Source organism: Parus major, chromosome 3 (genome assembly GCF_001522545.3).
Source record: "Parus major isolate Abel chromosome 3, Parus_major1.1, whole genome shotgun sequence".
Lineage (NCBI taxonomy): Eukaryota > Metazoa > Chordata > Aves > Passeriformes > Paridae > Parus > Parus major.
The window spans coordinates 29,497,120-29,513,496 of record NC_031770.1 but is presented as its reverse complement, the minus strand read 5'-3'; the positions used below and the strand labels follow the sequence as shown (position 1 = coordinate 29,513,496).

The following is a 16,377-nucleotide window of genomic DNA, read 5'->3' as shown; positions in this document are numbered from 1 at the left end:
TCTCAATCTGTCTTACAGTGCTTCTTATTTGCCTTTTTTTGTGAATGTGGGAGTGAAGCCCATTTTATTCTATGAACTCAGCTCAGCTTGCTGGTGAAGTTGGAGAGTCTTCATGGCTATTGCTGTACAGTTTGGTTTCATCTGGTTTCCCTGTGGCCCAGCTGCTTAAAAGCATAATCACTCTCTCATTAAAACTGAACTTCACAGAGTGGTAAAACTCACACACCCAGAAGAAATGTACCTTTGGCTTTGAGTTAATTGATTGCAAGCACCATCTTCTGTGACTTCAGCTGAATCCCAAACCTGTTTGGGTTCCATAAAAAAAATCTTTGCAAAGAATTTAAGTGAAGTCTGTTCTAAACTATACAAGAATTCTTTTCCTAAACTAAATGAGAAACTGTCTTCTGACACGCTGTGTGTGTCCAAAGACTATCCTTGTTTGCAATGTGGTCTACATTTTATTTTTGTCTGTGACTCATTGACTCCTTTTTCTTTTTCCTTAACCATACAGAATGAAAGTTCTTTGCAAGTCCTTGTGCCCAGATCAATAGTAGAAGTTAGGATAGAAATTATATTAATTTTTAATTATTTTTTTTAATATCTACTTCTGAAAAAAAAAATAATAAAATTTGTTCATATTTCAGTCTTATTTTGCCTGAAAGATTCTGGATTTTCTCCAAACTTGCTCTGAAGCCAACAATAGGATCTCATGAGATTCCCTGTTACCACCAATGTTCTTTGCAAAATGAGCTAGGCTTAATATGACCAGTTTGTCTTCTGTTAGTGCTGCTTTCTATAAGAAATATTTTAAACCACAGAGATGCTGCCTTTTTCTACCACTTAGCTGAAGATGGTTCAGATTTCATTGTCTGTAGCCTTGATTTTTCTTTTTGCATTCTTGTCACAATGGAAGTATTATTCAGTCTCTTCTACTTCAAAGAATCTGTCCTGATGCCAGGACTCCTGAGTTCTTGAAATACTACCCAGTCCTCCCTTTTGCTTTTAATTTCTTTTCATTCTCTATACAGACCATTAATTAAACTCTTCCATCACCTTAATTCCATCTCACTTTAGACTTACCTTCCTTTCACTATCACTTGCTAAGATTTTTTTTTGCCAAAATTTAGCACTTTTCATAATTAGATTCCAGATTCATTGCCACACTGTAAACTTCCTTCCCCATCAGCTGCATAAAGCTCAATCAACAGCTCTCTGTGAGAGATCTTCTCTCTTCTTTAACCTCCATGACCATCTTTTTCAAGTTCTCCCATTTTTTTCTTTTTTTTCTCTTTTAAAATACTCTGCATAAAAATTTTTCCTTCCCCTTTCTCACATGTCATGGTTTAACCTCAGACAGCAACTACACATTGCACAGCCATTCGGTCACTCCACTTTGGTGGGCTGGGGGAGAGAATTGAAAGAATAAAAGTGAGAAAACTCTTGGGTTGAGATAAAGACAATTAAATAGGTAAAGCAAAGCAAAATAGGGAATTAATTCACTACTTCCCACTGGCAGGCAGGTGTCTCCCAACTTCTTGCACACCTCCAACCTGCCTGCTGTCAGGGTGGTATGAGAAGCTGAAAAGGCCTTGGCACTGTGCCAGCCCTGTTCAGCAATAACAAAAGCATCTCTGTATTACCAACACAATTCCAGCACAAATAGTAAAAAACGCAGCACCATACTAGCTGCTATGAAGAAAATTAACTCCATCATCCAAAATCAGCACATCATGGAAGTTTTGTTCTTGGTATCCTTTTTCCTGTATAGCTAATTTCTGAGGAATCTTATCAACACAGGGAAGCTACTAGGATAATTACTTTGCTGAAGGATCTGTAGATCTACTTCTGTGCTCAGGAACTGCCTCTGCAAAATAAATCTTAACCAATTCCCTTGCTTATACATTCAAAGCCATCTGGGTGAAAGGTCAATTCAACACAGGCAGCAGAGCTGCTTCCCTACCCTCTTCCTAACTCCTGGAGAGAAAAACTGATATTATGCCAGTCATATCCATTCCTAAGATAGATGCATTCCTACAGTCTTTTGTTCAGGTCTTCCATTCACTTTATCTCAGTTTTGCAAGCTATTTGTATCATAGCTCAAACCTGTCATGTCCAGCTGGAGTAAAGACTTATTTTCTCCCCTTGGCTGACCTAAAGTACCTATTTCTATCACTCACTGACTTACTCTCAGTCACTACAGTCATACTTTCATTCATGATTTGCCAGTAAATGCCTACAACATCTTTTTCCCAGTGCTGCCTTATTGTTTTCCATGCCCACAAAAGGTGCCAAATACTGGAGTGGTGATACGGTAAATTCTTTTCCTGCAGACACTACGGTTCCTGGATTTCTGCCGTTATCTGACCATTCTCCCTTGTTCTTCTATGCCAAGCTATCCCAGATGCACTATCTTTCTCTAGTGTCTTTGTGCACCTTTTGATACAACCAACCCCCCTACCATGGTAAAATACAAGCATCTGTTTCAGCATCTTCTGATTTGGTTGTGACAGTGGAGGTCAGACTCTGGATTCTGACGGATTGTTAGAAACACAGAGATGCAGCTGGTTCCACCAGGATATTCAGTACAAGGGCTGTAGCCCAGAGCTGACAAGCACTGACAAGCACCAGGGGAAGACAATTAGTTTTGTAAGGTTTTGCACCTTTTTTAGGACAGCCTCTCAAATTCAGTATTTCACAGTGAACAAGCAAAGAAAGCAGACATACAGCAGCTGGTTCCCTAGGAAGTTTCCCTCAGAATATGAAGGTTTCAACAGCCTGGACATGATGACAAACATGTGCTGAAACTGTGCCATCAACCTACTTAGTCTTTTGGTAGCCAGTATGAGAACTTAAAATAAAAGAAAAAGCATCTCTCCAGAGAAGGCTCCCTTAAGTGACCCATCTACAGTGAACTTATTTCCAGGATGAAGTACACACCATAATGAACTTATTACTGTGGTTGCACTCCTGCCTTTATGTAGAGTAACAAGTGTGGAATTTTATGTCCTCTGCCTTATGTGTTAAAAGCTAATGGAGGTTCTTAATTCAATCAAGTGGCAAGAACTTTGCTTATGGAGCAGGAAGATCTAATTCTGTTCTTGTTTAGCAGTTACGAAATCCTGGATAAAGTTCCAAACCAGTGTAGAGATTACAGAGTCTTAACTCAGAACCTGTGACTAGATGGGCATACTTTGTAGCTTTAAGGAAAGCTCGTATCTGGAATGAGATACTGTAATTGCTGTTTAAGGTGAGACAAGCATAGTCTCTAACTTGCTTAATTGTTTTTTTCAGTTCTGAATAAACATGCGGTTTTGTATGAAATATAAAGAACCCACATAAATATTCAGAGAACAAAAATAATGTTTAAATCAAACCAGAAGTCAGAACTCTTAAGAATACCTGTGGTGCAATATTGAGCAGAAAGCTAGTCTTCTCATCTGCTTCATGGCTGATAAGCAAAGTCAGCTTAATTGTTAGTACTGGTAGGGCATAGAGTGCAAATCAGTATTGCAGGTGAATACAACTTAGAGCAAAATAATGAAGGTAAGATTTTCTGGTGCATAAAAGAGCTTTTTTTCTACAAGTAAAAATGAATGTCATCATTATTGTAAATGCAGAATGGCCTACAATGGATTAATGAGATAATTGGATAATTGGAAGTGATAATATTGCAGGTTTAAAGCACTTCCAACTTTTTTCAGTAGTGTGGTATCCTTGCTTTTTTCTGATGGAGTAATTTAAAGAGCTGATTAGTACTACATTCATTCCTTTTGTTTCCATCTTTGCTTCTGGTAGGTTCAGATGGAGTTTCGGAAAAGCTGGGAGCGCTGGAGATTGGAACACTTTTATGTCCAGAGAAACAGCAGTATGAAACCTCTGAAGTGTCCAGCCAACAGCATCAGTAGTGGGGGCACAGTAGGCAGCAGTGTCTATGCTGCCACTTGTCAGGCCACATTCAGCTGAAATTTCTGCAGATGAATCAGACTAAGAACAATGAACTGTTTAATATACCTGAAAACCCTTAAATACCTTAAGCTTGTGGCTTAAGTTTGCTATCTCCAGAAAGAAACTTAAGCATGTGCTGCTCATCACCTGCAGGCTGTTGGCCAGAGTTCCTAGGGAAAGCAATCTGCTAATGTAATCAACAGATCAGAGGAAAAATTGGTCACATCTAAAGTAAGTTAAAAGAGTTTCTTCCTATTTGCACACACGGCCTCCGGGGGTCCAAAACGTAAGCGTAGCATTGATCCAGTCTGAAACCACAGGGTCAATGGCTTCTTACTGTTGAGTGGGTGAGCTGAATGATCGACTGATTAAATTACAGGGATATAGAATATGATTATTGCCGAAAAATAAATTAAGACTTTGCTGGGGATAGGGTAAGGTGCCATCACCATTTCTAGAAAAAAATTATTTAGTGGGACACAACTTACATTTCAGGGAAGAATCAGTTTTGTAGCAGGGGTTTCCCAAAGTTAAAATTGAAAATACACTGATCTATTTTCTGGGTAGGTGAAAAACAGCACCCTGAAGGTGTATCAATATACAGCAGGTAATGTTAGTGAGCACTTCTAAATGCTACCTTTAAGCTTCACTTAAAAAAATACAAAAAACCAAATAAAACAAAAATTCAGTATCTGTTAGTAACCTCCTCTGCAAGGAATAGGTGCACATTATCTCTGTTGACATGGATGGAAATGTCCCCTGCATGAACAGCCCTTCCATTGTCATTGTCACCTTGTGGGCACACAGGCATTCACAGGGATGGGCTGATGGCTTGTTTTTCAAGAGAATTTCTCCTGTCTGAGCTTTACTCTGCTTCTTGTGGGTGCAAACACAGAAAGCAGTCAGCTTACAGCCGCTGCTGGTTTCAGCAGACCTTTCCTTTTTGCAAAGATTTGGTTTTGGCAGTTTTGTTTCCCCCCCGGCCTTGGTCCTTTTCTCCTGTGACACAAGGTACCCACGCTCGCGGATGGGGAGGTGGCCCTTGTGCAGGGCACGGGTTCAGGACTAAGGACAGCTCCCGACCCCCTGCCCGGGGCCGGCTGCCATTCTCCAGAGCCTCCCAGCTTCCCATCAGCAGTGTTCCAAAAAAACCCAAGCAAAACCAACAACTCCAAACAAAAATTCCTGAAATCCATGAGCTTTTTCCATCTGCTTAAAATCACAAGGGCTCATGCAGTGACTACATCTGCACTGTGTAGTGTGTTCCCTGCCTGATGTTGACAAGAGTTGCTGAGGACAAGCCAAAGTACCTTTAGAAGCAGGTGTGATATGTTGCATCACTTAATAACAACCTTTGCACATCTTTATTCTGCTCTTACTTGGGTTCCCTTTGCAACAAAGAGGCAAACTGCCAAAGACTAGCTCTGAGAATCTCCCTGCTCACAGATTTCTTGTAATAAATAAGTAACTTACGTGGCAAAGCAGTTAAAACTGTTCAGCAGAAATAACCGTCCCTATTTTAAAGTCTTTTTGCACTTGCATTCACAGCCCCTATTGCCAAGAAAGTGAACTGGATATTCTGGGATGTAACTCAGCATCTTTCCTGCCTGAAGCTAGATTGCTTTGCATGGGATTATTTATTGTATTTATTGTATTAGAATTCTAATTGCCAACAGTATGGATTAGTTTTGCAATCATATGGTTAGAATTGAATTAAAGAGGATGTGTTACCTTCTTCTGCTCTAATACTTGTAATTGAACTCCAAGGAGAAAGGTGTGTTTGCAGAAATCCACCCCAGTTCTCAGGCTGGCTTATGTGCAGCACGCTAGCTTCTCTGCAGGCTGCTTCCACGCCTTCCCTCCCTGACATCAATTGCAAAGCTGACTTTGGAATGAAGCACTTTAGGTTCTTCTCTGCATTTAATAACTAGCTTCTGTGTTGTGTGGCCATCAATACAATACTTGTCTAATAAATGCAGGTGTTAACTGCTATCCTACAAGTTAATTATCTTCGTGTACATACAGAGTATGTAATGCGGTCCACAGCAACACCTTCATGTACATACAGAGTATGCTTGGTGTTTATCTGAAGTGCTAAGAATAGGAAAAAAGTACTAAAGTACTAAGTACTAAAGATTGTTACTGGCAGGTGAAAGGGCAGCATGGTGACAGATGTAATTTACTGTTGTGGCTTAATGCACACTCATGGGAATAATTTCACTCAATTAATATTCAAGAGTGGATGCTGGTCCTGCTTAGTTTGTGCAAACCTGGGAAAAAACGTTTCTGCTGCTTGCACAGCTGTTGCCAAGATGATAGTTTTGCTTTTACAACAGAAGTTACAGAATTGTTCTAACTCACTGCTGTGCTGGACAAACAAATGTGTGTAACAAATGAAAGAGGACAGACATGGGAGTAGAGAGCATTTCCATGTGAGGTAACAAACTTGTACTTAGTTACTGTCATAAGATTCAACAGCTTGACGTGCTTTTGAATTAATAAGTTCTTGTCCCTCCTGCTCATTTGTGAACTGAGGGTTTTGGTCCCACAGGAGTAACTCCAGTTAACTTATCCTGGTGATTATTCTGCTTTGTTAGAATGCAAGAGAAAAGTAAGGTAATAAAGTGAGGTCTTAGCCAAGCAGAAGGCTGCAGAGAAATTCCGCCCCCCCCTCCCCCCAATTAAGCTCTCACTTGTTCAGACCTTTTTAAATGCCCTCTCAAAACAACTCAGTGGAAGTAATTACCACCAAGCAGAATCACAGTATTTGTGTATTTAGAGATTTAGCAAGGCCTCAATGCCAATTTCTCCATCATACTTTACTTCAGTAAAACCTTTTTGCAAGCCCTTGTTATTCATGCCATCTCTATTTTACAATGTGTAATGTACATTTATTTGAGTAGCATGAAATAAGTAAACCAACACAAAGCACTGGAACAGATGAACTGTGTCAATTTTTATTTTTTGTGCCTTTTGACTTCATGCTCACTTATTGTGGTTGTTTCATACTTGTTTCATAAAGCATTAAATGCAAGAGTCTACAAATCCACCTGGACATAATGCAACTAGAGTTTATAGCAAGTGAAAACTTTATTTCCAGCATTGCTGCTAAGAATTTTTATAATTTTGTGGATCTTACCTTATATTTAATATTTATTTGCATGTATTTCCTTGTTTTAAAAAATACCCACAGAACTGAACTGTGACAAGATATCAGATTATCAACTCCCCATAAACACTATGCTGATGTTTATTGTTGTGAATAAAGTTTCAATTCACAAAATTCCATTATTTACAAGTGTTTTGAGTATTATCCAGCTATTTCTTACCCTGCAATTAGAATACTTTTTTAAGAAAGGAAAGATTCACAATCTGTGGTTCTTCCACGGAAACAACGCTTTATATGTGCAACTGTGTGTCCACTACCATGAGGCCTTTGACCCTGCTGAGCCTACGTTAATCAAATCCAAAATTCAGCATGTCAAAAGGAATCAGTAAGAATAATGAAAACTCTGGGGGGGGGTTTACTGGAGGATGACAGAATATCTGCAAATGACAAAATTTTCTGCCTTTAAGTAGCAGGACTTGGAATTTATACAACAGCCCAAGACAGAAACTGTGAGAGTGCTGTGGAGAGCTACTGAAAGATGCTTAGCTGTGTTACCACATTACATATGCTTTAATCTATTACTCTCTTACTAGTCCCATTAAATTCAAAGCTTCACTTTTGTTTCTACAATCAATGATAGAACTTGTGTTGCCTTAACAATGAGTTTAACTGTTAAATCAGAAAAGACATAATGGAATAGGATTTGAAAGACCAATTTGTGACTTTTCCTCTCAACTCTGTTCTCAGAGACACAAGTTCTAGCAGCTGCTCTTCAAAATGATGACTTAATGAATCATTAAATTGTTACGGTTGGAAAAGACCTTTAAGATAATCAAGTCCAACTTAGCATCACCACCATGTACAACACTGAAACATGTTCTCAAATGTCATATCCATGTGTTTTTTACATGCTTTGAGCAGTGGTGAGTACCACTTTGCTAAGCAGGTCTGCCTCAATGCAATACATATAAAACAGCAGTGGATCATACAAATACACCTGGCCAGGAAAAAGTATTTTTTGACTTACAATTATGAAACCTGGAATATGAAGCAAAAAGGGAATTATTATCTGATGTTTGTGTTAGATGAAAGACACCACTGCAAACCAAACCAGCAGCCTATTTTATGTGTATGGTTATTGTTTCATGTCGTTTCTTCAGAATGTGGTTTCCATCCGGTGCAGGGGAGAGCAGCAGTGGGCCCTTCTACTGCAGGCGTCGTCAAACGCCAGCCTTTCTGTTACTCATGGCAAAGCTCCTGGGACCTGAAGCCCTCCAGCTGACACGCTGGCAGACGCAGCTGTGACAAGGCCGTGCCTTTCGGGGCCGCTCCATAGCGGCCGAAACAGCTGCCCGGCCCCAGGAAACGAGACCAGAGCGCAGGCTTTGCTACGGCTTTATTCGGGACGGTCCGGCGCCGGAAGACCCGGGTCCAGCAGTATGGCTCAGGCGGATTTTTGCATAGGAACAAACCCCATTTCATTCCCCCAAGGCCCGGCCCTTCCCCGGGGCGGCGGCTGCGAGGCCGACCCAGCACAGCGCAGTCCTCGCCGGGCCGGGTGCTACCTGCCCGCGGCGGGGCGGTAGTGCAGCTCCCGCTCCAGCTGCTCGGCCGTCAGCGTCCCGGCGATGGCGGCGCAGCCGGGGTTGAAGACGGAGTAGGCGCTGAGCTCTCCGGGCCGCCGTTCGGTGGGGCCGCGGGTGCCGGCGTACATCCAGTAGAGCAGGGAGAGGACGAAGTAGGGCAGCCCGAGTTCCAGCTCCGCGAACAGCGCCAGCAATGCGGTCCACAGCAACACCTTCAGCAACAGCGGGCGCGCCCACACCGGAGCTGCCGCCGTCGCACCGGGACGGACCTGCAAAGGTGGTGGGGAGACACGGCGTCAGGCACCGGCCGGCTGCCGCAGCCCCCGCTCCACCCGCCTCGGGGATCACCTGAACGCCGCTGCCCGGGCACCCTGCGGCTGCCTGCGGTTCCTCGACGGCCTCCGGAGGCGCGGCCTTTCCCGGTGGGTCGGCGGGGCGCGGAATGGCGACAGCGCCGCTGCGGGAAGCGCGGAACTGAGCGAGACGCCCTTCCACAGCCGCCGCCATGGCCGAGCCGCGCCTGCGCATGAAGGCGCAGGGAGGAGGTGGGGCTGGGGCACGGGGAGCTGTGAAAGGGAATGGGAGGGAGGGCGCTGTCTCAGCGTGGGCAGCCGCAGGCAGCTGGTTAGCCCCTCCTCGCTGGCCGGCATGGACTGCAGAGCCGGCGATTCGCTCTGGAGAAAAGCTGTAATTCACCGGAGGCCTGTCGTGTTTTGTTTTCACACAATTACTGTGTTGGAATAGGCGTCTGAATTGTAGTCCACACTGACCCAACACCAAATCAAATAAATCATGACATTAAATGTCCGTGTCCAGTCATTTCTTGAGCACCCCTAGAGATGGTGACTCCACCATTTCTCTGGGCAGGCAATTCCAGTGTCTAATCCAATTTTTTGTGAAGAAATTCCTCCTACCGTCCAACCTAAACCTTCTGTGGCGCAGCCTGAGGCTGTGTCCTCTTGTCCTGTCCTGGCTGCCTGGGAGAAGAGGCTGCTCCATACCTGGTCACAACCTCCCACGAGCCACCTCTTCTCTGGGCTTATACAACCTCTAGTGTTATAACTAGTGTTGGCACCAAAAAGAAGAGGAGACGGAGAGAGTAAAGCATGGGCAGGGGGAATGAGGTGTTCACAGCCAGGCTGACCAGCGCCATTTGCGTTGGGCATTCAAGCAGAGGTTTTAGCAGAGTGCTGAGCGGCTAGGGCAGGGCAGTGAGCAGGAGGAGGAGAACACCACACTGGGTTTGGCCATTTACATCCAGTGCCAGGAGCCAGGGCTCACCCTGTGCCATCCTCTGCTGGCCCTTGAGAAAAGTCTGCGGTGGGCTCCCTCCAACACAGGTCCACAGGTCTTGCCAGCATCCATCCCACACTCTCTTTAAATCAAGTAAGAATACTATTGGCAAAAGCAGCTCCATCATATCATGTTTCAGCTATTGACACTGCCAAGATATAAAAATTTATTTACAGAATCTGTCTCTTAGCCTCAGGAATAAAGTATCTATCACTCTCCAGCAGTAATAATCAGCAATGAGCCATCATTACATCCTGCAGTGCTTCTTTCCAGTTACTCATAGCCTTCTCAGAAGTGACCTTTGGGGCTGAATCTCATGCATGTGTCAGCTCAGAAGTGAATATGAGAAGTCTAATAAAAATCAATTTGGGTGTTCTTAAGTTATCTTAACGTGGAAAATAATAGTGTTTATTCACAGCTAAATAATTTTTCAAGTTTTTATTGAACTATTGAACTACTATTTTATGCTTGGCTACAAAATTACTTTATTTTAACCTTCCAACTTTGTGCCACAATGAATAAAATTTTTCTCCTTATTTGTGGAAATTTGATTTTGAAATAACAGTCAAAAATGTAACTTCATCTCTAAATGAGATTTACACTGTGAATAAATAAACAAATTTGTATCCATAAAGTCTTGAATTACTTAAATATATCCTGTTTTAAACAAAAGCTTAATTGTATAGACATTTAATTTTGTTTGTTTGTTTGTTTAATAAACCATATGAACAATTTGTTCCCTACTCCAGTGCCTACAGAAGTCCTTGGCAGTTCACCAAGCTTAATCTTTGGATCCTTAGCCTGTAGCTAGGAGGGCAGAGGGGACATGGAGAGGCTGAAAAACACTTCTGTAGGACTTGAATCACTTCATGCCTTCCTCTATATGAGAAAAACAAATTGAATATAGTGAGTTTGTAAGTGTGAGACTATGAGTCAAGTATTTCTCACCTTGTGCCACAGCCAATGATGAATCAAAAATGTTCTCTTGGGTATTGATAGTTCTCTAAAGCTCATTCTTTATAAAGGAAGTTCTGGAACTGCCCATCAGCTTCTAGGAGGCAGCATTAAGACCACTTTAAAAATTTAACTTTTTAAAATTTGTTTCATACTAAATCATAATACAAAGGAGTTCACATGCGTATTTCTCTCTGCCAAGAAGAAAACCTTTATTCTGTATAAATTTCCATTCTAGCCATTTCGAAACCTTCTCTATCCTAGCAGTCAACTTTTTGTTGTATTTTAACATTTATGATAGAGAAGAATCATTGCATTCTTTTCTCAGCCAAATATCATCAGCTTAAGGAGCTAAGGTTCCAAGCTATTAGGAACTTTGTCTATGACACTCTATCAGCAAGTGAACTGAAGGAGGTAAAAGAATTGACAGAACAAAAAAGCTGTCAAAGCCATGCCCAAAGTGCAGTTGATTTTATACTTTTGGGGTGGTGACTGCAGAGTTTTTCCTAATTGATTTTCAAATGTGTTCACTCTTTCATGCCCCTTAAGAAAGGAAGTGAAAACTAATTAGATTAAGAATTTTTTCATGACAGACGGTATTAGAACTATTTGAGACAAAATACCAACCCAGCTGAGTAATCCTAAGCAAAGACAATTAGGAGACAAAAGAAATAAAGCAAAGGGTTAAAATGGCCGGGTGCCCTGGTGGGTTGCCAGGAACACACCTGGTATCCCAGGAACACTCCTTTTATCCCCCCCTGCTATGAAGGTTTAATGCATATTCAAAGCGTCCCCACCCTGGTTCCGCCTTCTTAGATCATGCTTTTGTACAATTTTTATTTTCTGCTTGTCAGCATTTATTTTGCTGGTCAGCATTATTCTAGCTGGTCAGCATTATTTTGGAGTTTGGTTTCCTTTCTTCTGCAGATGGTCACTGGCCGATAAGAGTCTGGGCCCCTCATCCTTCCTCTGAGGGTAGCTGGTCTTCATATCTTTCCACTGATAACAGTTTGGGCTCTATTGTTCTCCTGATAACAGCTTGGGCCCCAGTGTCCTTGCCCTCTGGGATTTCCTTGCCTTGTACCTAGGAAATTCTTTTAGACTTTAGACTTGTTAGCAAGAAGAAAAAAATACATACATAGCTAAAAAGTATTTAATATATAATATTCATCTGCAAAAACCAATATCACAATACAAATTTATAGCATAATGATGGGTTTAATCAGTCTCCTCTTCTCAAACCTTTTTTTGAAAAAAAAAAGAAAGAAGAATTGCAACTTTATTATCAAAGTACTTTTGTGAAGTTGGAAATACATCTCTTTGGACTTGGCGTGAATATTTTTTATGCTAGGTTTGTAGAGCGCTTCAACACAACAGCACTTAAATGTACCTAGATGCTGTAATAGCATTTCCCCTGACAGGAAAAATGAAGTGAAAAGAATGTTAGACAAGATCTTAAAACTAATAGTAGATCTGAGTTCTGGTTCCACATCTATTTCCTTTAATCCATTGCCATTTAAAATACAGAAAATTCTGGATGTTAGAAGGTGAAAGAAGAGTGAGAAGACAAAAGTGGCCTGCATTACCCCTTACACACTCCCCCTTACACTGAGTGAAGACACTCAGTCTTCAGAAGCCTTTTACTGAGAGAGCACCGTAGACTTTAATGCTCACATTGGCTGCCAGTTTTACACATCCACATCTACAAAAAAACAGGAGGCAGAAGAACACTGACAGGTTTCATTTTCAGAGAAGCCAAATGCCCAGAAAGGTGTTGCAGCAACCTTTTCTCATGCCTTCAAAGCCTCTGCCATGTATAGGACAAATCGTGATGCAGAAGAGCTGCTTTATTATTGCAGTCATCAGAATGCATTCCAGACAGCTGGTTGGAACCTCAGACTCTTGCTGATAAATATAATTTCCCTATAAATTCTTCAAGTAGAGGTGAGACTTCAAGTGCGCCCCTGCAATAGGTATACCAGGTGTAAAGGGATTGGAGCTATTTTTGAATTACCACTGATTATTCAGCAGACTTACAAGAAGAAGGAGGGAGATATCATGGCATTCCTCTTCCTCTGGAGCTTTAAATGGAAGAAATGAGCTCATGTATCTCTCCACATAATCTACAGAACAAAAGTCCAAACTATTATTTCTGGCAAGCTGTTAGATTGTATGGAAATATTATCAGTTTACTCTTTTTGGCAATTTCTCCTCTTCATTATCTCCTTTTCTTCCCAACACCTACACTGGATTTTGGAATATTTATGATGTTTGCCGCCAGGATTTGTTTGCTAGATGACAAATTTTAAGGATAAGGCCTTCCCTAATGCTTTTAACAACAGGAATAAACTGGACAGTCCACCAAGAGAATGAGCCTTTCAGCATGACTGGGAAAATGTTTTTGCAAATTGATATTTGAATATATGATATACCAAGTGCTTATTTCCTAACTGATATATAATATATATTATATAAACAGAATATAATATATACAGTATATAATATAAACAGAATATTAAAAATAACTGATTGTCATTTGTAACAGAAGTTTCAAGCTCCAAGCTCCCTTCAGTAACACACAAAGGTTGTGCTGGGACTCACCTGTGAAAATTAGTGGATGGCACATGTGATAAATGTGGCACTGGATAAAAATTTGTAAAGGAGAATAAAGAAATATATGTTATATTTATAATAGTGTAAAGATACAAAATGTAGTATAATCTAAAGATTCCTTCCCGAGTCAGGCGGTAGTGACGCTTATCAGCCCGAGATAAAGAGCAGGACACAGGCAATCAAGCCAGACAATGAGAGTAGCCCGGCTGAGATAGCCATCGGCTCCGCACCCCACCCCGGGAGATGCAATCAGAAGACACTCAGAACCATTCGCATGTGAAAGGACTCTGCCCAGTTGACTATTGACTCAGCTCGACGGATCCGGGAAATCTATTCACCCACACATCTAGACTCTTTGTTGGACTGTGCCCATCCCGGGTTTTGCCTCAGGATACGAAAATCCTTATGAAAACCCCAGACCGCAATCCCTCCTTTGTGGATTTGGGAAAATCTGTACCTCTGGGTGCAGACCCCTGTCCACCCGGCGCTGCACTGATTTATTTATTGTGGTTTTTTCTCTTGTTGCTTATGATTGGAATTGTTTTATAATAAATTGCTTTTTATATTAACCTTATTTTGCTATTACGTTTATAACAGCACACAAAAATAAAAGGTAATGAACTTAATCCCTAAATTCATCTTCCAGTAATGAAAAAAAAAATGTATGGGTTTGAGAATCCTGAGAGAAAGGTAGGAGCAGTAAGCTTTATACCCTGACCTTGTAATAGGTCAAGTCTGGGGCATCATCACAATCACCTGTGAAAAACCTGGTGCTCGTGAAGGAAATGGTCCTGTGTACAAAGTTCCCCAAGCTCCCATTCATTTTCTAATGGAACTGGTGATTATTTTTTAATGCTTTGTGCTGAATCCAAAGCTATCAGATATCTTGACCATATACTAGAGCAATTTACCACCCCAAGGGATTAATGGTTTGAGAATTCTTAATTAATTTCATAGAAAATAGGACATGAGAATGTTCTGCTCATTTAGTATGACAGCACTTCTGCAGACACACAGAAGCACACACAAAGTGTCTAATTCCTAGAGCAAAGATTTTGTGTGTGCCTGTCTTGGATTGCAATCATGCAATCTAAATTCTGTCCCAGTCCCTCACCCCTGTACCTGCTATATTTATGTTGCATCTAGTAACTGTAATTTTGAATGAGGTCAGAATCTAGACTGCAATCTAGATCTGTGTGTAAGGGTATAATTAAATTTCAGCTCTGCCCTATGTGATTACATGCTATTTTAGATCTTATCCCCAAATTATGACTTTTAATTTATTAAGAAAATACCAATAATCTTCATGATTGTAAAGAAAACATAGGAACCGAAATGGATACAACCAGTATAAAAAGGGCAATAGTAGCTCAGAACTTTTTTGTAATCTGAATTCCTTGCTTTTTAAGTTAAATATAGTAGGTTTTAATTCACAGAGAGAGTATTTTTCATGCCAGTATTTGTTCTAATAAATTGAATAAAGATCTGGAAGAAAAACTTATATAAAACAAAATGCAAAGAGAAGAAAGATGTAAGGAAGTCTTGAATCCACAAAGGACTTGCAGAAATACAGCCTTTGCTACCTGCTGAAAGCTATTAAAAGGTAACTTGACGTATTAGAACAGATTAATAAATCTTAGATTTAAAGACACTGCCAGCTCTGAAGTATAAAAAAATTACAAATTCGATGTTGGAGGTTAATTTTTCACAGACAGGACAGGGCAGCCAGGTGACATGTCATGAGCTTTTATTTCAGGCACCACTCTCAGGTACAGATAGAGGAGATGGCAGAAGCTCATCTCTACCATGAGCAGCTCAAAATCTCTTTGTTACAGAACATTTTTTAAGTTTTTCAGCCAATATCATATCCCTAAAGCTTACAGACAATTGTTCTATCCAATCACTAGAAAGACATGTACACCTTCTTCAAACAATGTTTGCTTGTTTGCTTTCTATTAACAATGCACAATATTCTGTTATTAAGCTTTAAAATTTCTACTATCTTGGTAAGTATATTTTTCTGCAATCTTAAGGTCTATATTGGCCAAGTCTAAAAACTCAACTATTGTTTCATGTGCTTACATTGTATTATTGTATCTTCTTTACTTTCAGGCCTTGTGGCTGCAGGTAGCTCTAAGTTATATGTTTTTTCTTCTCTAAGGCTTATTTTCACAACTTCTGAAACTCTTCTTTCTTTCACTGTTTCCCACAGGTCAATAGTCCAGAATGCAATACATAATGCCTTCATCCTCAAAAAGTGGAAAATCCTTAGTCTTCCACTAGTTACCACTTTGTCTTGAACTTATTTTCCTGGCTTGGGTCTGAGTGTGAGATCTTAAAAAACTGGTATCAAGCACCACATCAAGCAGAGACTTAGCAACAGCCTCCTCGCTCTTAGAGACCAAAATACTGGAGAAGATAAGAACAAGGGAACTCATGTGAGAGTAGCAGAGATGATGCTGGAGATACTCCGGTGGGTCTGAAGGAAACAGAGACACCAAACCAGATTTTCAGTTTTCCTAAAATGATATTGTGATAAATTATTGCATGGATTAAAAATTCGGAAAAATATAAGAGAAATATGTTTGTAATAAAGTGTAATATAAAATGTAAAAAAAAACCCCCGCTCCGGGTCTAGTCAGAGAAAAAAAACCCCTTGTTGGAAAAGGACAGATTGCCACCAGCAAACAAGATAACGAACTCAGGAGAAACCCATCTACTCAGATAAAACTGACAAGATGAGGGCCATCAAGGACACAATAGAACTGGCTCAGAGAATCACCAACCTCCGGACCCAAGCGACGCCCTACAGATTTCTGTAGGGAGCAATCAAGTTGCAAAAAGACAGACTCCAAAAAGACAATCACCACCGGACCT

At 40.9% G+C, this 16,377-nt stretch overlaps 2 protein-coding genes across 3 annotated transcripts in view; one reads left to right on the top strand and one right to left on the bottom strand.

Annotated features, from left to right (window-relative positions):
• GLP1R (glucagon like peptide 1 receptor) overlaps positions 1–6,812 on the top strand; it is a 108,784-nt gene extending 101,972 nt beyond the window's left edge. For both annotated transcript variants that reach the window (XM_015622524.3, XM_015622525.3), the window contains one exon: positions 3,796–6,812. In XM_015622524.3, coding sequence (XP_015478010.1) covers positions 3,796–3,963 — 168 coding nt within the window. In that variant the 3' untranslated portion in view covers positions 3,964–6,812. The remainder of the gene's footprint in view (positions 1–3,795) is intronic.
• Positions 6,813–6,888: 76 nt separating this feature from the next.
• On the bottom strand, positions 6,889–9,188 carry SAYSD1 (SAYSVFN motif domain containing 1). The gene is made up of 2 exons (XM_015622527.3): positions 8,989–9,188; positions 6,889–8,909 (listed from the first exon to the last, which is right to left on the bottom strand). Exons 1-2 carry the CDS (start codon positions 9,166–9,168, stop codon positions 8,616–8,618), a joined length of 474 nt encoding a protein of 157 aa, XP_015478013.1. The 5' UTR covers positions 9,169–9,188; the 3' UTR covers positions 6,889–8,615.
• Between the last annotated feature and the right edge of the window lie 7,189 nt (positions 9,189–16,377).

Bases quoted from the DNA above. Each gene is read 5' to 3' on its own strand.
- SAYSD1 (XM_015622527.3), bottom strand. From the start codon at position 9,168: ATGCGCAGGCGCGGCTCGGCCATGGCGGCGGCTGTGGAAGGGCGTCTC. The intron at 8,910-8,988 runs GTGATCCCCGAG...CCACCTTTGCAG, and splicing joins GCCCGGGCAGCGGCGTTCAG to GTCCGTCCCGGTGCGACGGC.